Genomic DNA, 18,878 nt, shown 5'->3' with positions numbered 1-18,878 from the left:
CAGGAGGTAGGAACTGAAGCAGAAACCATGGAAAAGTACTGCTTACTGGCTTGCCTTTTGTTTTTATAACCCAGGACCACCTACCCAGGGTTAACAGTGCTCATTGTGGTCTGGATCCTCCCAAATCAATCATCAGTCAAAAAGCTGCCCCCCATTTACCTGCCCACAGTCCACTCTGATGGAGGTGTTTTCTCCGTTGTGCTTCCCACTTTCCAAATGACTCTAACTTGTGTCAAGTTGATCAAAAAAAAAAAAAATTCTAACTAGCATGCAATAATTTTTCTAAATATTAATGGTTAGTAATGGATTACTTTGATATATGTTAAGGGGTACATTGCTGTTGTTATGGGGGAGGAGTAGCTTTTGTAGTATTACAGATCCAATCTGGGACTTCCAACATGCTAAGCAAATACTCCATCATTAAGCTACGTCCCTGTCCCCAACTCAAAACGTTGTGGCTTCTAATTACAACTAGATGGCATTTTAATGAAATTGCCCTAAGTGGTCTTTTACATATACATTCCAAACATATCCATAAAATCAGCAGAAGGCTGGGACTATAACCTGAACTTAGATCCCTGGTATTCAATGAAGCCAGCATGGTGGTGCCTATAAAGGAAACAGGCAGGTCCCCAGAGCTCTTGTGCCAGACAGTTCAGCCAACCATGAGCTCCAGGGCCAATAAAAGACATTGCAAGACACTGTACCAAATAATGAAGCGAGGGCGGAGGCTCGGTGAGGAAAACGCTCTATCATGCAAGCCTCACAGCCTGGCTTGTGTTCCCTGAACCTAGATAAAAATGGAAGGAAAGAACAGACTCCACCAAGTTGTCCTCGGTCCTCCTCACATGTGTGATGCCATGGTCATCACAAGACACATCATATACACACAATAATTAAAAAAAAAATGAAAGTGGAGAGTGTTACAAAACACCCTAACAACCACCTCTGGCCTACAACACACACACACACACACACACACACACACACACACACACACACACACACACACACACACACACACATATACACACACACACCCGTGTATGCATGTGGACGCATGCCTTCACACAAAAGAGTTTTGGGGTTTTTTTTGTGTGTGTATAAACTTTTGCCTGTGTGTAGGTTGTACACCACATATCTGCCTATTGACTGTAATAGTTAGAAGAAGGCACAGATCCCAGGAACTGTAGATACGTAGATGGTTATGTTTGGTCATGTTAGTCCTGAGAAACTGAACCCAGGTCCTCTATATGAGGAATCCATGTTCCTGATCTTGAAACCATTACAGTCCTTTTTTTTTTAAGTTTTTTTAAAAATCCCTATGAGAAATTAAATTTCATGACCTCAATTTCAAGGACAATATAATTTCTAATGTAACAGTATGATTTTTTCATCTAAAGAATTAAGAAAATAAATTCTGCTTGATACCTTTTCTGATCAGGGCTGAAGCAATGGTTCAGCATTAAGAACACTGACTGCTGTTATAGAGTACTGGGGTTCACTTCCCAATATCCACAAGGCAACTAACCACCATCTGTGACTCCAGTTCCAGGGGATCCAACATTCCCTTCTGACCTCCACAGGTACTAGGCATGCGCATATGCGCATGGTGCACACAAATACATGCAAGCAAATCATACAAAAAGTAAAATTATAAGAGTACCTATTTAAAAAAAAAAAAAAAAAACCTATTAAGAGAACTCACCTTTCAAAAAAAAAAAAAAGAGCCACTGGTTGAAATAGCCAAAGAACCCCTGTTTGTGTAAACAAAAGAGCTGAACAGTATCAATGAGAATTCAGGACCCTGACATTTTACTTAGAAATCCCACCTTTGCTTTTAGACTGCCAGATACTTTGTATCTTTTGTGGAACGCCATTAAACGCTGCCATTTCATTGCACTCCCTAGTCAAGCCCGCCTTTGGCATAATGCTGCAGAAGGCACGTGGTTCTGGCAGCGCTCTCCTTCCTTTGTGTCTCTGCAGAGCAGGGAGCTTTCCTCTGGGAGCGCTGACAGTTGGCTTTGTGTGATGGGCAGGGATGGATCAGATTAGGCTCTAAATGCAGGGGAGGGAGGGTATTCACATTTTGGATGCAGTGTTTATAACTACCAGGCACTTTTATTTATGCTAATGCCAGAGTCTGAATGGGCATTTCCAAATTATCTAGGGTGGAGAATGATTGCCTTTACTGATCCTTTTTTTAACGAGATCAACAGATTCTTTCTTAGGAGCTCTTCTGGTTCCTCACAGTGAGTGAGCATTGTTCTGACAAGATGCAGGCACGCTGCTGATAGTTATTAAAAGCATTAACGCATTAACCTTTAGCAACCTCATTTTTCACTTGGTACACACACTCAAGTATTTTTATCAAGCTGAAGCTAAACACCAAAAATTCAAGTTAAAAAATGATCCGTTTTCTTCAGTCTAATAGGAAAACATACGATAAAAAGTAAAGGCAGTGGAAGAATGAGGCAGCATAAATAATTATTTTAGGGTCAATTAACATAAATCTATTCCTGTGTGACTGTGGGGAAAAAATGCAGAGGGGAGCTGATTAGAAAAGCCAGGGCAATTATTTAATCTTCAGAATTCACAATAAGAGAATTATGGATACCAGGAAGTTCTTTGTTATATATTGAATATGAACACTAAATTAAAGAATTTTCAGATCATAATATTTAAAATAAAAATCCCCTATGAAAAATGAAACTCAGTAGAACTTGCAGCTATTCATAAATTAGACACCGTAGCACGGACAGCAGGTCCTCAACAACCCATATTAATGCCTTTCCAACCCCTTCCCACTTTACAGTAAAGGAGGAAGTTTATTGGTTACTAGGAATGCAAAGGCAAATAAAACATAATTCCTCCAGTGTGAAAAGAAGACATATATCATACAATACTACACAGGGCAGAGTCTATAATCACTGGACAAACAAAGACTCATAGGACAGAGCAAAAGAAGAAATACTTTGTATTTCCCACGACAAACATTTATAGTTGACAGTATTCTTTTTGGCTCCTTAGTATCTGAACTCTTGGCTATTTTCATAAGATTTCCCCACATAGGGGTTGGGGATTTAGCTCAGTGGTAGAGCGCTTGCCTAGGAAGGCGCAAGGCCTGGTTCGGTCCCAGCTCCGGGGGGAGAAAAAAAAGATTTCCCCACATATCCTTATGCGGTGTGCCCCTACTCTCACTATAGAATAACTATCCTCCCTCGTAGCTAAATGCAGACCTATGACTTAAGTTCAACTGATCAGACGTCGACACCGCCCCCAGTCCTGTCCAGTGATGACCGCACAGATTGTAGCTCTGGCTGCAACTGCAAATACAGCATGGAGTGAGTACTGAATGTGTGCTTGAACACTGTCTGAGCGTGTAAGCAATTCGTACCCTTGAAATGAATGATTCTCCATTCGAATCAAACATAGGCAACTAACAGCAGCAGCTGGCGTCTCGTCTCCATAGTTGACCCAACCCAAGATGTCGTGCAGCCTCTACCACACAAAATGGAGTCACAAGAATTGCCCCATAGACTCACCTCCAGAATCCAGTTAAGGAGCACTCAAATTCAAGCTAAAGACATTTGCTTAGAAGGCCCAGAGAATACAATCCATACTTTCTTTCTTTTTTAATTTGGGGGTGTAGGGTTAGGCAGGGTCTCCTTGTGCACCCCTGGCTGTCCTGAAACTCATTCTGTAGACCAGGCTGGCCTCGAACTCAGAGATCTGTCTGCCTCTGCCTCTGCCTCTGCCTCCTGAGTACTGGGATTAAATGTGAGTGCCACCACCTACTTGTCTACAATCCATTCTTTAACAATATTAAGTATAGACTGCTTTTCGAGCGCTCTGTAAGTGCTAGGGAACAACTGTTTCTACTTTAGTGGAGACTACTGTCTTACATGGGAAATTAATCTCATAACCAACCCAGGAAAATATAATTATAAATGAAATAAGCACTCTAAAAACCACAGTTTATGACAGTATGGAACGAAGTAACTAACCAAACTGAAGGTGTCTTAGTTTCGTCCCCTGTTACTATGACAGGAGAGAGGGTTTATCTCAGCCACACTGTGGACCACAGTCTATCACAGCAGGAGAGTCAAAGTCGCAGGAACTTGGATGCAGTTGGGCACATCCACAGCTGAGAGCAGAGACAATAAAAACACACACACTCGCTGGTTTTCCATTCCCTATTTTCCCCACTCTTTAAAAATTTTAAATTTTTTGTGTATGTGTTTTTGCTTGCATGCATGTATATATGTCTGTATACCACCTGTGTGCCTGATGCCCACAGAGGCCAAAAGAGGGCATTGAGTCCCCTGAACTGGAGGTACAGATGGTTGTTGTGAGCCACCATGTGGTTGCTGCTAAAATTAAGTCCATGTCCTCTGCAAAAGCAGCCATTTGTAACCTCTGAGTTATCTTTCCAGCCCCTACTTTCTCCACAGTTTAAAAGTTCCTGACTAGGGAATGATGCTACCCATTGTGGGTGATCCTTCCCACCTCAATTAATACAAAGAGAATTCCTCAAAGACAAGACCTGATCTAGACCACCCTCCTTGGGACTCTCTTTCCTAATGTTTCTAGATTTTTTTCAAGTTGACAAGACTATCATAGAGAGGTTACAAAACTTTTCTCTGATGTGCTTAAATTGAGGTCCAGAAAAAATGAGAATTTGAGTTGGGCCTTAAAGGATCCATCAGAAATGAAAGAATGTATCAGGTTAGCATGCAGGGAAAAAAGCATATCATTTTATGAAACTCTAAGGCATAAAAAAAGCATCTGTTGGGCATGGTGGCACATATATTGAATCTCAGCTTTCAGGAGGCAGAGGCAGGAGGATCTTTGTGAGTTTGACGTAAGCCTGGTCTACACAGCAAGTTCCAGGACACCCAGAGCTATGTTGAGAGGGGAGGAGAACAGCCTCCTCAATATTTCAAAGGAAAACCATTTTAAAGGAAAGAGATAAAAAATATATTTAAAGAACTAGAAAGCCAAGATTCACTAAAGAAAGGATTCTTTTAAGGGAACAGAGCACATAATCTCTAAGCTGGTACCAACCCTGAACACTGTAGAAAGGTTCTTACATTATCCTTGCAATGTTTCTGAGAAAAATGGTTCCTGCGCCATCAAGAAAACTCTTCAGAAGGTTTCTTCTCAATAGAGGAAGACACTGATGCTGACCTCTGACCTCCACATGAACACTTATGCATACACATAGGCACACGAACACATATATATATATATATATATATAGAGAGAGAGAGAGAGAGAGAGAGACTAAGACCATGTCTCAAAAAAGGGCAATCTTCAGTATTTAAAGATTACAGAATCAATAGTAATAGAAATTGATTTATAATATATTACATAAGAACTATCTGATTATTTATCCCATTCAATGCTCTTTTTTTTTTTTTTTTTTTTTTCCAGAGCTGGGGACCGAACCCAGGGCCTTGCGCTTCCTGGGCAAGCGCTCTACCACTGAGCTAAATCCCCAACCCCTCAATGCTCATTTTTAAAATCTGTTAATTCCTTTCTTCCAGAAATGACCTTGTGCCATGGATGTAAGATTAGATCTAAATATAAAGCAAATCTAAACTCTAATTTCCTTATCTACTAGAACATGCAACTGTTCACCAGGGAGAAAAAGCAGAAAGAAATGAAAGGAGTGGGAAAAGGTGGAAGTCCACAGACAGAAGGCCAGACCTGAGGAATGTATTTATGGTCACTGAATAGTTAGAGGGACTCAAGCCCAACAGGAACTCATGTTTCCTTCAAGTCCCGTTTCCGATGATTTGTTGTTGTTGTTGTTGACTTAGAGGGGTGGTAGTGGTGAGGTAGTGGTGTGCTGGGCGGTGTGTGGTGGTTGTGATGTGGTGGTGTAGTGGTGGTGGTGGTGGGTGAAGGGTGGTGGTGGTGATGGTGTAGTGGTGATGGTGTGGTGGTGGTGGTGGTGGTGGGTGGTAGTTGGGGTGGTAGGGTGGTGGTAATGTGATGATGGTGGTGGTGTCGTGGTGGTGGTGGTGATGGTGGTGGGATGGTGGCGGTGGTGGTAGTTATTTTTTGATGCATGATCTCATATAGTCCAAGCTCTCCTAAAACTCACTATGCAGCTCACATTCATTTTAAACTCCTGATCCTCCTGCCTCCATCTCTCAAGTGTTGGGACTACAAAGTCGAGCCATTATGCCTGTTTTAAATGGGTACTCAAATTTAAAATAATATGCAAAGTAACAATACAGCTAAGAGAAATAGTATGACTTACAAATTTTAATCAATTGTTTAGGACAAGTATTTAAATATTTAGTATTATAAAACTAAAATTAAACTGAACTAGTAAACATGAGTAGGCTCAGGGATTAACTCTATGGTTGATATTTGTCTAGTATGTAAGTCCTTGGCTCCACCCCCAGCACCACAGTAACAATAAACGAGGCAGGCGTGGTAGCATGCCTGTAATCTCAGCCTGCAGCAACGGGAAAGACCGTGCGTCCAGAAGAGAAAGGATATCTAAGTCGCCACCCATGGTGGGGTGCACCTTTACTCTCAGCACTCAGAAGGCACAGGTCAGTAGATCCCAGGTCAGTAGATCCCAGGTCAGTAGATCCCTGTGGCTGTGAGGCCTCAACTACACAGTGAATTCCAGGACAGCCAAGGCTACACAGTGAGATCCTGTTTCTAAAAAATATCTAAATGTACAATTTAAATCTTTTTCAATCTTATCTTCTCATTAGTTGGTAGTTTTGTGGTTGGCTGGCCAATTGGTTACATTTATATCAAGCTGAGATCTTGATATAATCTAGATCACATGTGACCCAGACTGGCAACGAGCACATGATCTCCCTACCTTGACCTGCCAAGTACTTGATTCCCAAGTACAGACATGGCATATTCTACCATGTCTGGCTGGCTTCTTTCTTTTAAATGGTATGGCTTAGACTGAGGGTGTAACTGAGTGACAGAGCATGTGCCTAGAGCCTACGAGGTTCTAGGTTCAATTCCCAACACATAGAAATAGAAAGAATAAAAATTAGTTATTTGTTATAAAAAACTTAACCATTATTAAGTTTTTTTTAAATGGAGTTTTCAAATATAATCTATGCTTCTTTGTGGTTTTTTTGTTTGTTTGTTTTCCAAGACAGGGTTTCTCTGTGTAACCATGGTGGTTCTGGCTACAAAGTGGACTCACTTTGTAAACTAAGTTGGCCTTAAATTCACAGAGCTCTGCCTGCCTTTGCCTGCTGAGTGCTGAGATCAAAGGCGTCCACTGCCATGCCTGGCTATTGGTGTTCATTTGATAAAACTCTGTGAAGACTAAAAATACCTGTAGCTGTTTACACATGCCTAAAACACAAAAAGCAATCAACAAATATCCAGGATTACTGTGATGATGAGGTGGTGGTAGTGATGATGATGATGAGGTGGTGGTAGTGATGATGATGATGGTGGTGGTGGTGGTGGTGATGATGATGATGATGATGATGATGATGATGATATTTGTAAGATACTTTGGGGGATGGAAAGATGCCTCAACAGCCGGGTAGTGGTGGTAGTGTACACCTTTAATCCTAACATTCTTGAGGCAGAGGCAGGTGGATATCCTACTTTGAGGCTAGCCTGGTCTACAGAGTGAGTTCCAGAACATCTAGGGCTACACAGAGAAACCCTGTCTTGAAAAACAAACAAAAAGAAGCCTCAACAGATAAGATGAGTAGCTGCTGTTGCAGAGGACTGAGATTCAGTTCCTAAGCTCCATAAAGCAGCTCACAGCTATCAGTAGCTCCAGTTCCAAGGGGGATCTGATGCCTCCTCTGGCTTTGCTTTGACCTTACTGCCTGCACAAGGTGCACTTCCATGCATATAACAGAAGCATTCAAACACATAACATAAAAAATAAAAACTAAAAGTGTAAAGGAACTTAGGTGCATTGGGTGGATATAGTTGATTTAAGTTTTGATACTGCTTTTCTGGTTTTAATTGTATTAATTTTTCACATGCGGGGCGCGGGGGTAGCGGGGAGGACACACATGCCATAAAGTACATGTTGAGGTGAGAGAACAGCTTGCAGATCCAAGTTCTCTCCAACCATATTGGTCTCAGGATTGAATTTAGGTTTTCAGGCTCAGCAGCAGGAGCCTTTACTCTCTGAGTCTTCTTGGCAGCCCTGCTTTTATTCTACTTAATAAAGATGATTCATTAAGTCAAATCCATCAGAAAAATCCCTTTTTTACTTTTTAAAGGAAAAAGGTCTAATGATACCCAAAACGCTGACATTGTGTGGGAGTCACATGACACCCCTTTTTTTTGAAAATTTATTTACTTATTATTTATGAGTACACTGTAGCTGTCTTCAGACACACCCCAGAAGAGAGCATCAGATTCCATTACAGATGGTTGTGAGCCACCATGTGGTTGCTGCGATTTGAACTCAGACCTTTGAAAGAGTAGTCAGTGCTCTTAACCACTGAGCCATCTCTCCAGCCCCACATGACACTCCTTAACCCTTACCAAGAATACTGGCAATCCTGACGTCTTACAGAAACAATGGCACAGGTCCAGAGAGAAATTCAGCTACACAGCCCCTGGTGAGCCACGTGGGACAAGCAAAGCTGGCATCATAGCTCTGCCGGTGCTCCCCACATGTACAGAGGCTACTCACTGTTTTCAAGGCTATGTATTTATTTACAGAAAGGAAGAGGGAGAGGGGTTGGGGTAAGGGAAGAGGGAAAGGGCAAGGAGAGGGAGGGAGACAGACAGAGAACAAGTGTTAGCTAATTCAGGTGCCTGCGTGGAGGTCAGAGGACAACTCCTACACACAGTTCTCTCCTAAAACTTGTGGAATCTAGGAGTCAAGTTTGGGCAGCCAGCCTGTGTGCAAGGACCTCCATCTGCTGACCAATGATACTCATCGTATTTTTGAACATTTTTTATTAGTAGGGGTTTGGGGACAGAGGACAATTTACGGGTGCAACCTGGCAAGCACCTTTACCCACTGAGCCCTCTTGCTGCAACAAAAAGCTTTATAAAGAAAAAAAGTAAGCAAATAAACGTATCCAACTGAATTTTCCAATTTATTAAAAGATAAATTTGGGGCTGGAGAGACGGCTCAGCAGTTAAGAGCACCAACTGCTCTTCCAGAGGTCCTGGGATCAAATCCCAGCAACCACATGGTAGCTCACAACCATCTGTAATGGGATCCGATGCCACCTTGTGGTGTGTCTGAAGACAGCTACAGTGTACTTATATATAATAAATAAATAACCTTTTTAAAAAAAAAAAGTTAAATTTTTTGAAATGTAAGTTCAGAAATATATCTAATAATTTTTTTAAAAAGCTAAATTTGTTCTGTTCATAGAAATTGCTGTGGTTTTGGTATGGTTTGGTTTTTTTGAGACAGTTTTTCTGTGTAGCTTTTGTTGTCCTGGAACTCACTCTATAGAACAGGCTGACTTCAAATAAGAGATGCGACTGCCTCTGTCTCCTGAGGGCTGGGACCAAGGGTGTGCATGAGCACCTGCAGATGGTCGCTTATACTGTATAAGTCTGGTGAATCAATGGCTTTTGTCCCCATTTATCCCCATAAGTCCCCCCATACTCCTATTTATGGTCATCCCAAGACAACAAAGACCAATAGAAGATGATCTAGAGTTCTACGTTGTAGAGAATTATAGCCCTTGGGTGTGTTTTGCATGAGGGAACTGCTACTTCAGCTGTTCATCATTATGTCCCCAGCTATCACATCACAACATCCGCTGCCACACTGCAAAATGTACTACTCAGTTTTGCATACAGTCCCAGGCTTCTACAATCCCCCCTCTCACCTTCAGATCTGTACTGCTGGCAACTGAAAACTCGTCCCCACCTCGGCCCTTTCTAATGTCCTAACCTATGTCCACATGCCTTAGTTAAGTTTATTTAGGCTACTAGTATAACCTTCAAGAGTCCCCCAATTTCTCCAGAACTGAGGGGACCTCTACCCCTTCTTAATGTCCAGTTCACATAATCTGAGCCCTCATCCCGTGTGACTTCCAAGAAAGTTGTATATTCTTCAAGTATTTCTAAGAATTCTGGGGAATGCTCCCCCACAAAACGTTTACAAATATATCCTGGTCTTTGTTGCAAAGTTAGTCCAGGCTATTATTCTGTTTTTCCAAAATTCTTTTCCTTCTGCATGAAAATCATCCCATCTTACCAGAGGCGACCTCTTAACACAGTTTTGTTTTGTTTTTTTTTTCTTTTTTCTTTTTTTTCCGGAGCTGGGGACCGAACCCAGGGCCGTGCACTCGCTAGGCAAGCGCTCTACCGCTGAGCTAAATCCCCAACCCCTTAACACAGTTTTTTATAAGTGTAAAAATTTTACAATAGACACTTCCCCAAATTGCAAAAGTACAGCTTACATCACGTAAATTTTACGTAATTTATGTAAATTTTTCTAAATTGTACGAGATAAAGAGAGATTATAGGACAGGGAAAACGATTCTTTAAAACACAGCATTACTACTATTCTATTGTCCTGGAATTTTCTAGACAAAATGTTTCACGAAAGAATTCCGTCAGCCATAGTGCTGCAGGATATCAGAATACCTCTGAAATCAAAAAGCTTTCAACTTGCATTAAGTAAAGATTTCCCTTTGTGTGTGCATGTGCACGTAACTGTTTGTTTGTATACACAGGTGCAGGTGTGGAAGTCAACGGACAACCTCAGATGTCATTCCCAGACACTGTTCACCTTTTAAAGAAAGAAGGGAGGGAAGGAAAAAAGGAAAGAAGGGGGAAGAGAGGGAGGAGAAAGAAGGAAAGAAGAAATGGAAAGAAGGGGATAGGATACAGAGGAAGGAAGGAGGGAGGGAGAAGGGTGAGGTTCCGGTGTATTTTACCACTTGTTGGGGGAGGGTAGGTATTTGTTTTGTTTCATGAATTTCTTAAAACCCCATTACTAAATAACAACCACATCAATCAAAACCAGAAGAAAAGTTGAACTGAGACCGAAACAGAAGTAACATTGCAAAAAACCACGATGTGGCACCAATCGGGCCTCTGCTGCTCCACCCTAGAAAGGCAGTGGCGAAGCCTGAAGGCAACCAAGAATTCACCACTGCGCAGGCGCCGACCGAGCTGCCAAGGTGCCTTAAAGCGTACCCGGAAGTGACGCGGGTCGCACGGAGCCAGGGCTGGGGAAGGGCTGAGCGAATCGCCGAGGCTAGCGGGCCGGGCGCGCCTCCTCGGCCACTATGAGCTGTACGATCGAGAAGATCTTGACGGACGCCAAGACGCTGCTGGAGCGGCTGCGCGAACACGATGCGGCGGCCGAGTCGCTGGTGGACCAGTCGGCCGCGCTGCACCGGCGGGTGGCGGCGATGCGGGAGGCGGGCGCCGTGTTGCCCGAGCAGGTCGGCCGGGAGCCAGGCCGCTCCCTTGGGTGGACGCTGCGGGCGGGCGGGTGGGGTCCCGCGGCTTGATTTATCTTGGTCTGGAGGGCAGGGCGGATGTGAGAACTTCCTGCGCAGTGGGTGGAATGATACCTCCCCCGCAGCACCTGCCTATATTTGCATTTCCTTAGTCTGTCTCTCTGTCCAGTATCAAGAGGATGCATCCGACGTGAAGGACATGTCTAAATATAAACCTCACATTCTGCTGTCTCAAGAGAATACTCAGATTAGAGACTTACAGCAGGAAAACAGAGGTTAGTCAGGCGTGTGTGTTTGTGTGTGTGTGTGTGTGTGTGTGTGTGTGTGTGTTGTGTTTTTTCCTGGTAATACTTTGGACGTTATTACACACGTGCCTGAACAGTTCACAAGCGTACACATCTCACACATATATCTACGTCAGTGCTTAAAGGATCATCAGGCAACAGTACAATCTGTTAGATTGTTCTTTTAAAAGTCTTCCTGATTAATGACTTTGAAAGAGCTGTTTAGTAGAGTTGAATTGTTAGATGACCAGGGAGTGGACACATACCAGCTGGAGGCTTATGTCATAGCCTTTAAATGTAATATTTCGATATTCATTAGAGTGAGCACTAAAGTTAAGGTGTAGGTTTCTTTGATGTTTCTGTGCAAGATGGAAGGCTAGAACTTCGTCCCCCAAATATATATTCTTTTTTTTTTAAAGATTTATTTATTTATTATATATGTACACTGTCCGTAGCTGTCTTCAGACACACCAGAAGAAGGCATCAGATCTCATTACAGATGGTTGTAAGCCACCATGTGGTTGCTGGGATTTGAACTCAGGACCTCTTGCAGAGCAATCAGTGCTCTTCACCACAGAGCCATCTCTCCAGCCCCCCCAAATATATATTGTTAGGGTTGTTAATGACAACAGTATGGTAGTTGTCTTACAGAGATCTTTTACATCTGCCATTCCACTATATTCCCCTGTCCAAGTATTTGCACAACACAGCTAAGAAACAGGTTCACATGCACCAGCAAAATGGCCCAGCAGGCAGTGGTACCAGCCAGAAGACCTGAATTGCCAAGCCTGAGGACCTGAGTCCATTCCAAGGACCCACAGGGATTAAGGAGAGAACTGACTCCTGGAAGTTCTCTGATCCCACATGTGCACTATGGTGTTTGCACAAATCAGCAAAATGTGGTATTTTTTTTAAGTGAACTCATTTTGCTTCTGAGAAGTAAATTAGAAAGCTGAATTCCAGTCCATGCCTTGTGATTACACATCCCATTTTATTTCCACAAAACTCTACTACCTAGAGAGCTTTTCTGGGACACTGTTTGCCTCATTGATGTTGCTTGAATACCAATATCCAACTTTGAAAGCCCAGTGTCCCATGGATTGTCTGAGAGCTGCAGCTGTTAGGAGGTTTGCCTTGAGACCTGTGATAGCCATCATTAACCAGATGCTTGTTTTGTTTGTTTGTTTGTTAGAGCTGTGGGTCTCCTTGGAGGAGCACCAGGATGCATTGGAACTCATCATGAGCAAGTACCGGAAACAAATGTTACAGTTAATGGTTGCTAAACAAGCAGTGGATGCTGAACCAGTTTTGAAAGCTCATCAGTCTCACTCTGCAGTAAGAAACACTGATAAATAAATTGTAAATAAACTGAACTGAAATTGTGAGGTTGTTTCCTGTGTTTGCAGAAAACCATGTTCCCCTTTCTGCATATTTTCATAATCACTCTGTCTTTGGCTGTGGCTCTGTGAAGATCTGAATAAGAGAAGGGGATAAGGAGCTTCTCACATCCTTTTTAGTGGTAAAAGTCGCCTACCTCACCAAGGATCTCTTCAACGTGACACAGAAAGATAGAGAGTAGGCTAACCTGGGCTACATAGCCAGCTACATACCAAGCATGATGCCAGCTAGTGTGGAAGGCGTTCGGTGACCACTTAGCTGATTACTGTACATTCTATCAAGCCATAAGTTTTGAAGTTACCAGGGCATGAATTCGATTTTATCCCTGTCTTCCATATAGCAAGCAGTCACTAACTTCATTAAATTATTCACGCTGTGTTATGGGGGAGGGGCGAGTCTTGCTGGCTTGTTTATAGTAGTTCCTATGCTTTGATCCTTACTGTTTAATTTGGAGGAGCCAGCAATTGCCTTGCCGTTTGTAGGATGCTCCCTTGTCCTGCTTAGCTTGTACTGTTTTACTCTGTAGTAATTGATTAGAAGCAACTATTTACTGCAGTGAAAGATGTGCTATGTCTCATCTATCGTTAGGAAATGGAAAGTTTAAAATATTTGAATGTTTTAAATATCTAAATATTTCATTTGTCTATTTTATTACATTTTTGGTTGGGTGGTTGGGTGGTGTGTTTGTTTGGGGTTTTGTTTTGTTTTGAGGCTAGGTTTCATTTAGCCCAGGCTTGCCACTTAATCCCTAACCCTCCTTCCTGGGCCTCCCAAGGGCTAGGATTACATATGTGTGCCACCACACCTGGCTCCTGGATAGCAAACATTCTTTTGAAACGGTTTGAAATTGTTTGAAATGCTACAAATTTATATTATCGTGGCTCAAAATAGAGTGTGGTTGCAGTGTAGCTAAGTGAGCCACTCCCGGATGGTTTTTATTTCTCCAGGTTTTTAGTAGCTGGAAAAATTCATGCTGCACCTGCATCCCATGGTCTTTGTAACCAGAAACTTTCTCTTCATCCTATTTTCCCAGGAAATTGAAAGTCAGATCGATAGAATCTGTGAAATGGGAGCAGTGATGCGGAGAGCGGTTCAGGTGGACGATAACCAGTTCTGTAAGATTCAGGAGAAACTAGCTCAGCTGGAGGTAAGGCGGTGGTGTCAGGAGCTCACCTTTCCTTCATTTGTGAAGTTCACTGGTTGTGGCGGTTTTTAGAGGGCCTCAGGCTGCGTCACCGCTGTCCTATCGCTGCAGTATATTAACGTTCTCCTTTTTACAAAAATGTCTCAAAAAAGAAAAGAGGGAGGGGTCATCTTAGACTGGGGCCTGGACTGGCCAAGAGCTCAAAACTGACCTCCCTCAGTTGGCAGTGTTGATGTTCTCTGTGTCCTAATGATAGAACATTTCAATTTCTCCTTTACACCTTTTGAGGAAAATAAGTAGATGGAGTCAACAGCAGCCAATGGAAATGTCAATTGTGGGGCTGGGGAGAGCTCAGTTGCTATATCTATTAAATGTATAACATATTTAAAAAGCAGAGAGGAGGAACAGGTCATGTATAAGCTGACTTCTCTCCATACTAGAAAGTCCAATAGATAAAATCTAAAGTTGATCAAGAAATAGCAGTACAGAAGCTGGGCAGTAGTGGCACATGCCCTTTATCCCAGCACTCTGGAGGCAGAGGCACACAGATCTGTTGAGGCTAGCCTGATCTAAGAGTGAGTTCCAGGACAACCAGGGCTACATAGAAACGCTGTCTCAAAAAAACAAAAAGAAAGGGAGATAGATCAGTACAGGCAATCTTTCAGAATTATGGAAGTAAATGCCAAAAGAAATGCATAAAAAGTGGGGTTGAAAAGATGCTCAGCGGTTAAGAGCACTGGCCAGAGGACCCAGATTCAGTTCCCAGCATCCACACGGTGACTCACAACTGTGTAACTGCTGGCACACAAGTAGTACACAGACAAAACACCCTACACAAAGTGAAGAGACCTTTTAAAAATAGATTAAATAGTATATCACAAAAGTACTGTGCGTGCTGGGACTGGAGTGCCTGCTTGGCGTTCCTGAAGCCCTGGGTGGGGTCCCCAGCACTTTGTAAACTAGAGGTGATGATGCACGTCTACAGTCAAAGAACCTACGAGGCTAAGACAGGAGGACTGAGAGTTTCGAAGCCAGTCTGGGATACTTGGCGAGTGTGAGACCAGCTTCTGTTGTATAAAAGCCTGTCTCAAAAAGAAAAAAAATCTAAAGGGCTAGAGAGATTGCCTATCGATTAAGAGTACTTGCTGCCCTTGGGAACCTGAGTTTAGTTTTCAACACAGTCCACTCTCAGTCTTCCCTAGCTCCAGGTCTAGGTCATCTGATACTGTTTTCTGACCTGAAGGAATACCAGTCATGCATGTACCATACACACATACAGGCAAACACATGCATAAAATAACATGAGTAAACACTGGTCTGTAATGGGCCACATCTTTAATTCCAGTACTTGAGAGGCAGAGGATCTCTTGAGTTTGAGGCCAGCATGGTCTACAGAGTGAGTTCCAGGATAGCCAGGACTACACAGGAAAAACCCTGTCTCAAAAAACCAAAAAAGAGAGATGGAAGGAAGGAAGGATAACGAATGAAATCATGTTTTTTTTTTAAATGTAATTACACATGTATGAGTGTAAAAATATGCAGAGAATACACTTCAGTAGGTGGTTTGAAGATTTGACTGGTTATTTCAGGTTCTATAGTGGGCCTTGAGAAATTCCAGAAAGAAAAGATAAGGTCCTTGCCCATATCTAATGAAGGAAGGGCATAGTACAGAACGGTATATAAGTGCTAGAAGAAAGATTTAGACTACTAAGACCGAAGAGAGAGCTCAGCAGTTAGGAGTACTTGCAGAGGACCCAGTTCCCAGCAGCCACATTGTGGCTCACAGCCATCTATAACTCCAGTTCCAGGGGATCTGATGCCCTCTTCTGGCCTCCAAAGGCACCAGGCACTCAGGTGGTGCTCACACATACACAGGTAAAAATAACTCGGGAGTACTGAGAAACTGTTTACAGGGTAAAGAATTTGTTCAGCCTGTTGGTGAAGCTGGAAACACTGTAATTTAAATGGGTGTCCCATAAAGATCTGGACATGGTGACACACACCTGTAATCCCAGTACTTAGAAACAGAAGGGTCAAGAGTTCCAAGCCAGCCTCCACCTACCTGAGACATGAGACCCTATCTCAAAATAGAGAGACGATGATTTTCTTCAAAGAGGATAAAGATAAGAGTGTAGCCTATCCTTAGCTAGAACTCAAAGGAAGTGAAGAGGGTTTGATTCCTAGCTAGCTCCCACGTGGTGACCCACGACCTATGTAACTCCAGACTCCGGCAGGGCATTCAGTGTCCTCCTCTGACCTTCCAGGTACCAGGTGTGCACACGATGCACAGACATCCATGCAGGTAAAACATTCACACACTCATTTAAAGTCCAGGTACGGCGGTGCATAACTCTACTACTCTGGAGGCAAAGACAGCCAGATATGTTAGCTTAAGACTGGCGTGATCTGCATATCAATTTTAGACCAGCAAACTCTCTCAGTAAGACTTTGTCTTAAAAAACAACTTTTTAAATCAATTAAAAACTTTAAAAATATTTTTCCCCTGTGATAGGATGCTGAAGTGTAGCTGTTCACAGCTGATGGCTTCTGGGGGTGGGGATGGGGAAGGACTCAGTTTTCTTTAAGAGGCAGGCAGCCCACTAGAAGATGGACACGCTCCAGTGAATATATGGGCAACACAAGTTGGACTTGGTATTTTTTTTTCTCTTTTTTTTCTTCTTTTTTGGGGGGTAAGGTTGGAGGACAGTAGTAAGGGTGAAAGGTGAACCAGAGAGGACTGGGAAATGAATGGGATTGGGATGCATTATGTTAAATTTCCAAACAATCAGTAAAAGTATTTTCCTTCTTTCTGGCCCAAAATAATATGTTCTGACACAGTTTAACAGTTAAAATACAGGAAATAATCTTTTCTCCCCAGCTTGAAAATAAGGAACTTCGAGAATTACTGTCCATCAGCAGTGAGTCTCTCCAGGTTGGAAAAGAAAGCTCTGTAGCTCCCGCGGCTCAGGCCATCAGGTAACTGGACTTCTGAGCGCTGGCTGCAGCCGGCTGCCCGTCATGGAGAGAAGCAGTTACCTCTGCTCTCAGAAGTGTCCGTCCAAGAGTCTTGCCACAGACTGATTTAGTGTTGATTGGAGGTATGGGGTGGCAGTTTAGAATTGCCACTTGATATTCATTGTCCACTAAAGAGTTTGGGGTGTGTTAGTAAAACTAGACAAGTCTCCCATTGCTGTGACAGAGACCATGTGTGTCACTCTGGGACCGGAATCTCTATAAACTGTTGTCTGCAATTTGATGTTGTTTTTTCACAGCTTGGAAACGCTGAACACTTTTATTATAAACCATGGTTTTATTTTATATAGGATTATAAGAATCCCTTCTAAGAATTTTTAAAAGATTTAACTTTTTAAAAATACATATTTGGTGTCAACCTGGAAATTTTTTTTTCTTCCACTTATAAAAGTAAGATGATTTCACAGAAACAATTGGCAGATTCTCTGAGTGACATCACTCATCTGTGGGGTTTTGATCCTCTCCGGTGCTAGGAGTCGGCACTTCGTGGTCAGGTGTCTTTGCTCTTAATTTGAGAGAATCTATTACTAGTCCCCAGGAAATATGCTTGAAAACAAGGAAACTGGGTTAGGCTTGTTCCTCCTCCTCCCCTCAAGGATCCACAGTCCTTGAGAGAGTGCTGAGGAACTTGGACCTGCCCAGTCGTGTACAGGGAGCTATTAGATGTCCGTGACTGTACATGTACATTTGACTTAAATGCCAAAAGTAGCTCTCAGATATCTGAGTAGTAGTCAGTTTTCCATTATGTCTGCCTGGGGAATCTTCAGCTTAGGTAGTTGCCTCGTATGAAGAACATGTATATATCTCACAGGTTTCCCACCTCCTGGCTCCTAGGCACTTTAATTGACACCTAGCTGTGCCTCACAGAGCACCATCGCCCAGATGGTTTATACTGGCAGCAGTGCTTGGCTGTCTTTACACCTACTGAGTTTTCACATGGAAGCATTCTTATTACTCACAGAAAGTTACCACATTCCTAAGGCCCTGCAGGCAACCAAGAACAATCCTGAGGTCCTAATAGCTCTCTACCAACTCCTTCCCGTCTTAGTTTACTCATATTTCAGATTTATAAATAACCCCTTTTATACTGTTTGCCCAGATGGACTTTGATTTTCATTTACCATGTTAACTTTCACTCCATCTGCTCCCCTAGAAGTATCCCCTAAGTGCCCCAAGTGTACTCCACAAGCCCATTCAGGGGTGGGTGCCCTCTCCCACTTGTCAGCTGTCCAAACATGTCTCATCGACAGCGACAGTGACAGCATTATTAGACAGTCCATTTCAGCAGTGAGCACGGAATCCCTGTATCTGCCTTGTGTTCCCTTAGCACTCGCTGCAAAGTTCTTTACATCCAGCTTCCAGAAGAACCCCTTCATTTCAGTCCTGAGGGCAGAGCAGGCTTTCGGTGCCCTGTGTCATGAACTCTGCCTGGTATTGATGCTGTGAAGGTATACAGAGCTAGCACACTGAGTGGAGAAAGAGTGTTTTACACTTTGTGTGAAGATGTTAATATCTCTTGCAGTGGATGGACGCATTTAGTGTATAAAATATTAGTATGAAATTATCTTTACTAATAAAAATCTCTTTTTGAGAAGGTTTGCTAAT

At 42.7% G+C, this 18,878-nt stretch overlaps 1 protein-coding gene and 1 pseudogene across 1 annotated transcript; both read left to right on the top strand.

Moving 5' to 3' along the window:
• The window catches only part of LOC116895783, a 24,024-nt pseudogene extending 12,869 nt beyond the window's left edge, over positions 1 to 11,155 (top strand).
• Sike1 (suppressor of IKBKE 1) lies at positions 11,152 to 18,878 on the top strand. The gene is made up of 5 exons (XM_032897611.1): positions 11,152 to 11,396; positions 11,584 to 11,689; positions 12,891 to 13,033; positions 14,130 to 14,243; positions 17,119 to 18,878. Exons 1-5 carry the CDS (start codon positions 11,238 to 11,240, stop codon positions 17,218 to 17,220), a joined length of 624 nt encoding a protein of 207 aa, XP_032753502.1. The 5' UTR covers positions 11,152 to 11,237; the 3' UTR covers positions 17,221 to 18,878.

Source organism: Rattus rattus, chromosome 3 (genome assembly GCF_011064425.1).
Source record: "Rattus rattus isolate New Zealand chromosome 3, Rrattus_CSIRO_v1, whole genome shotgun sequence".
Lineage (NCBI taxonomy): Eukaryota > Metazoa > Chordata > Mammalia > Rodentia > Muridae > Rattus > Rattus rattus.
This window is presented reverse-complemented; position numbering and strand designations above follow the sequence as displayed.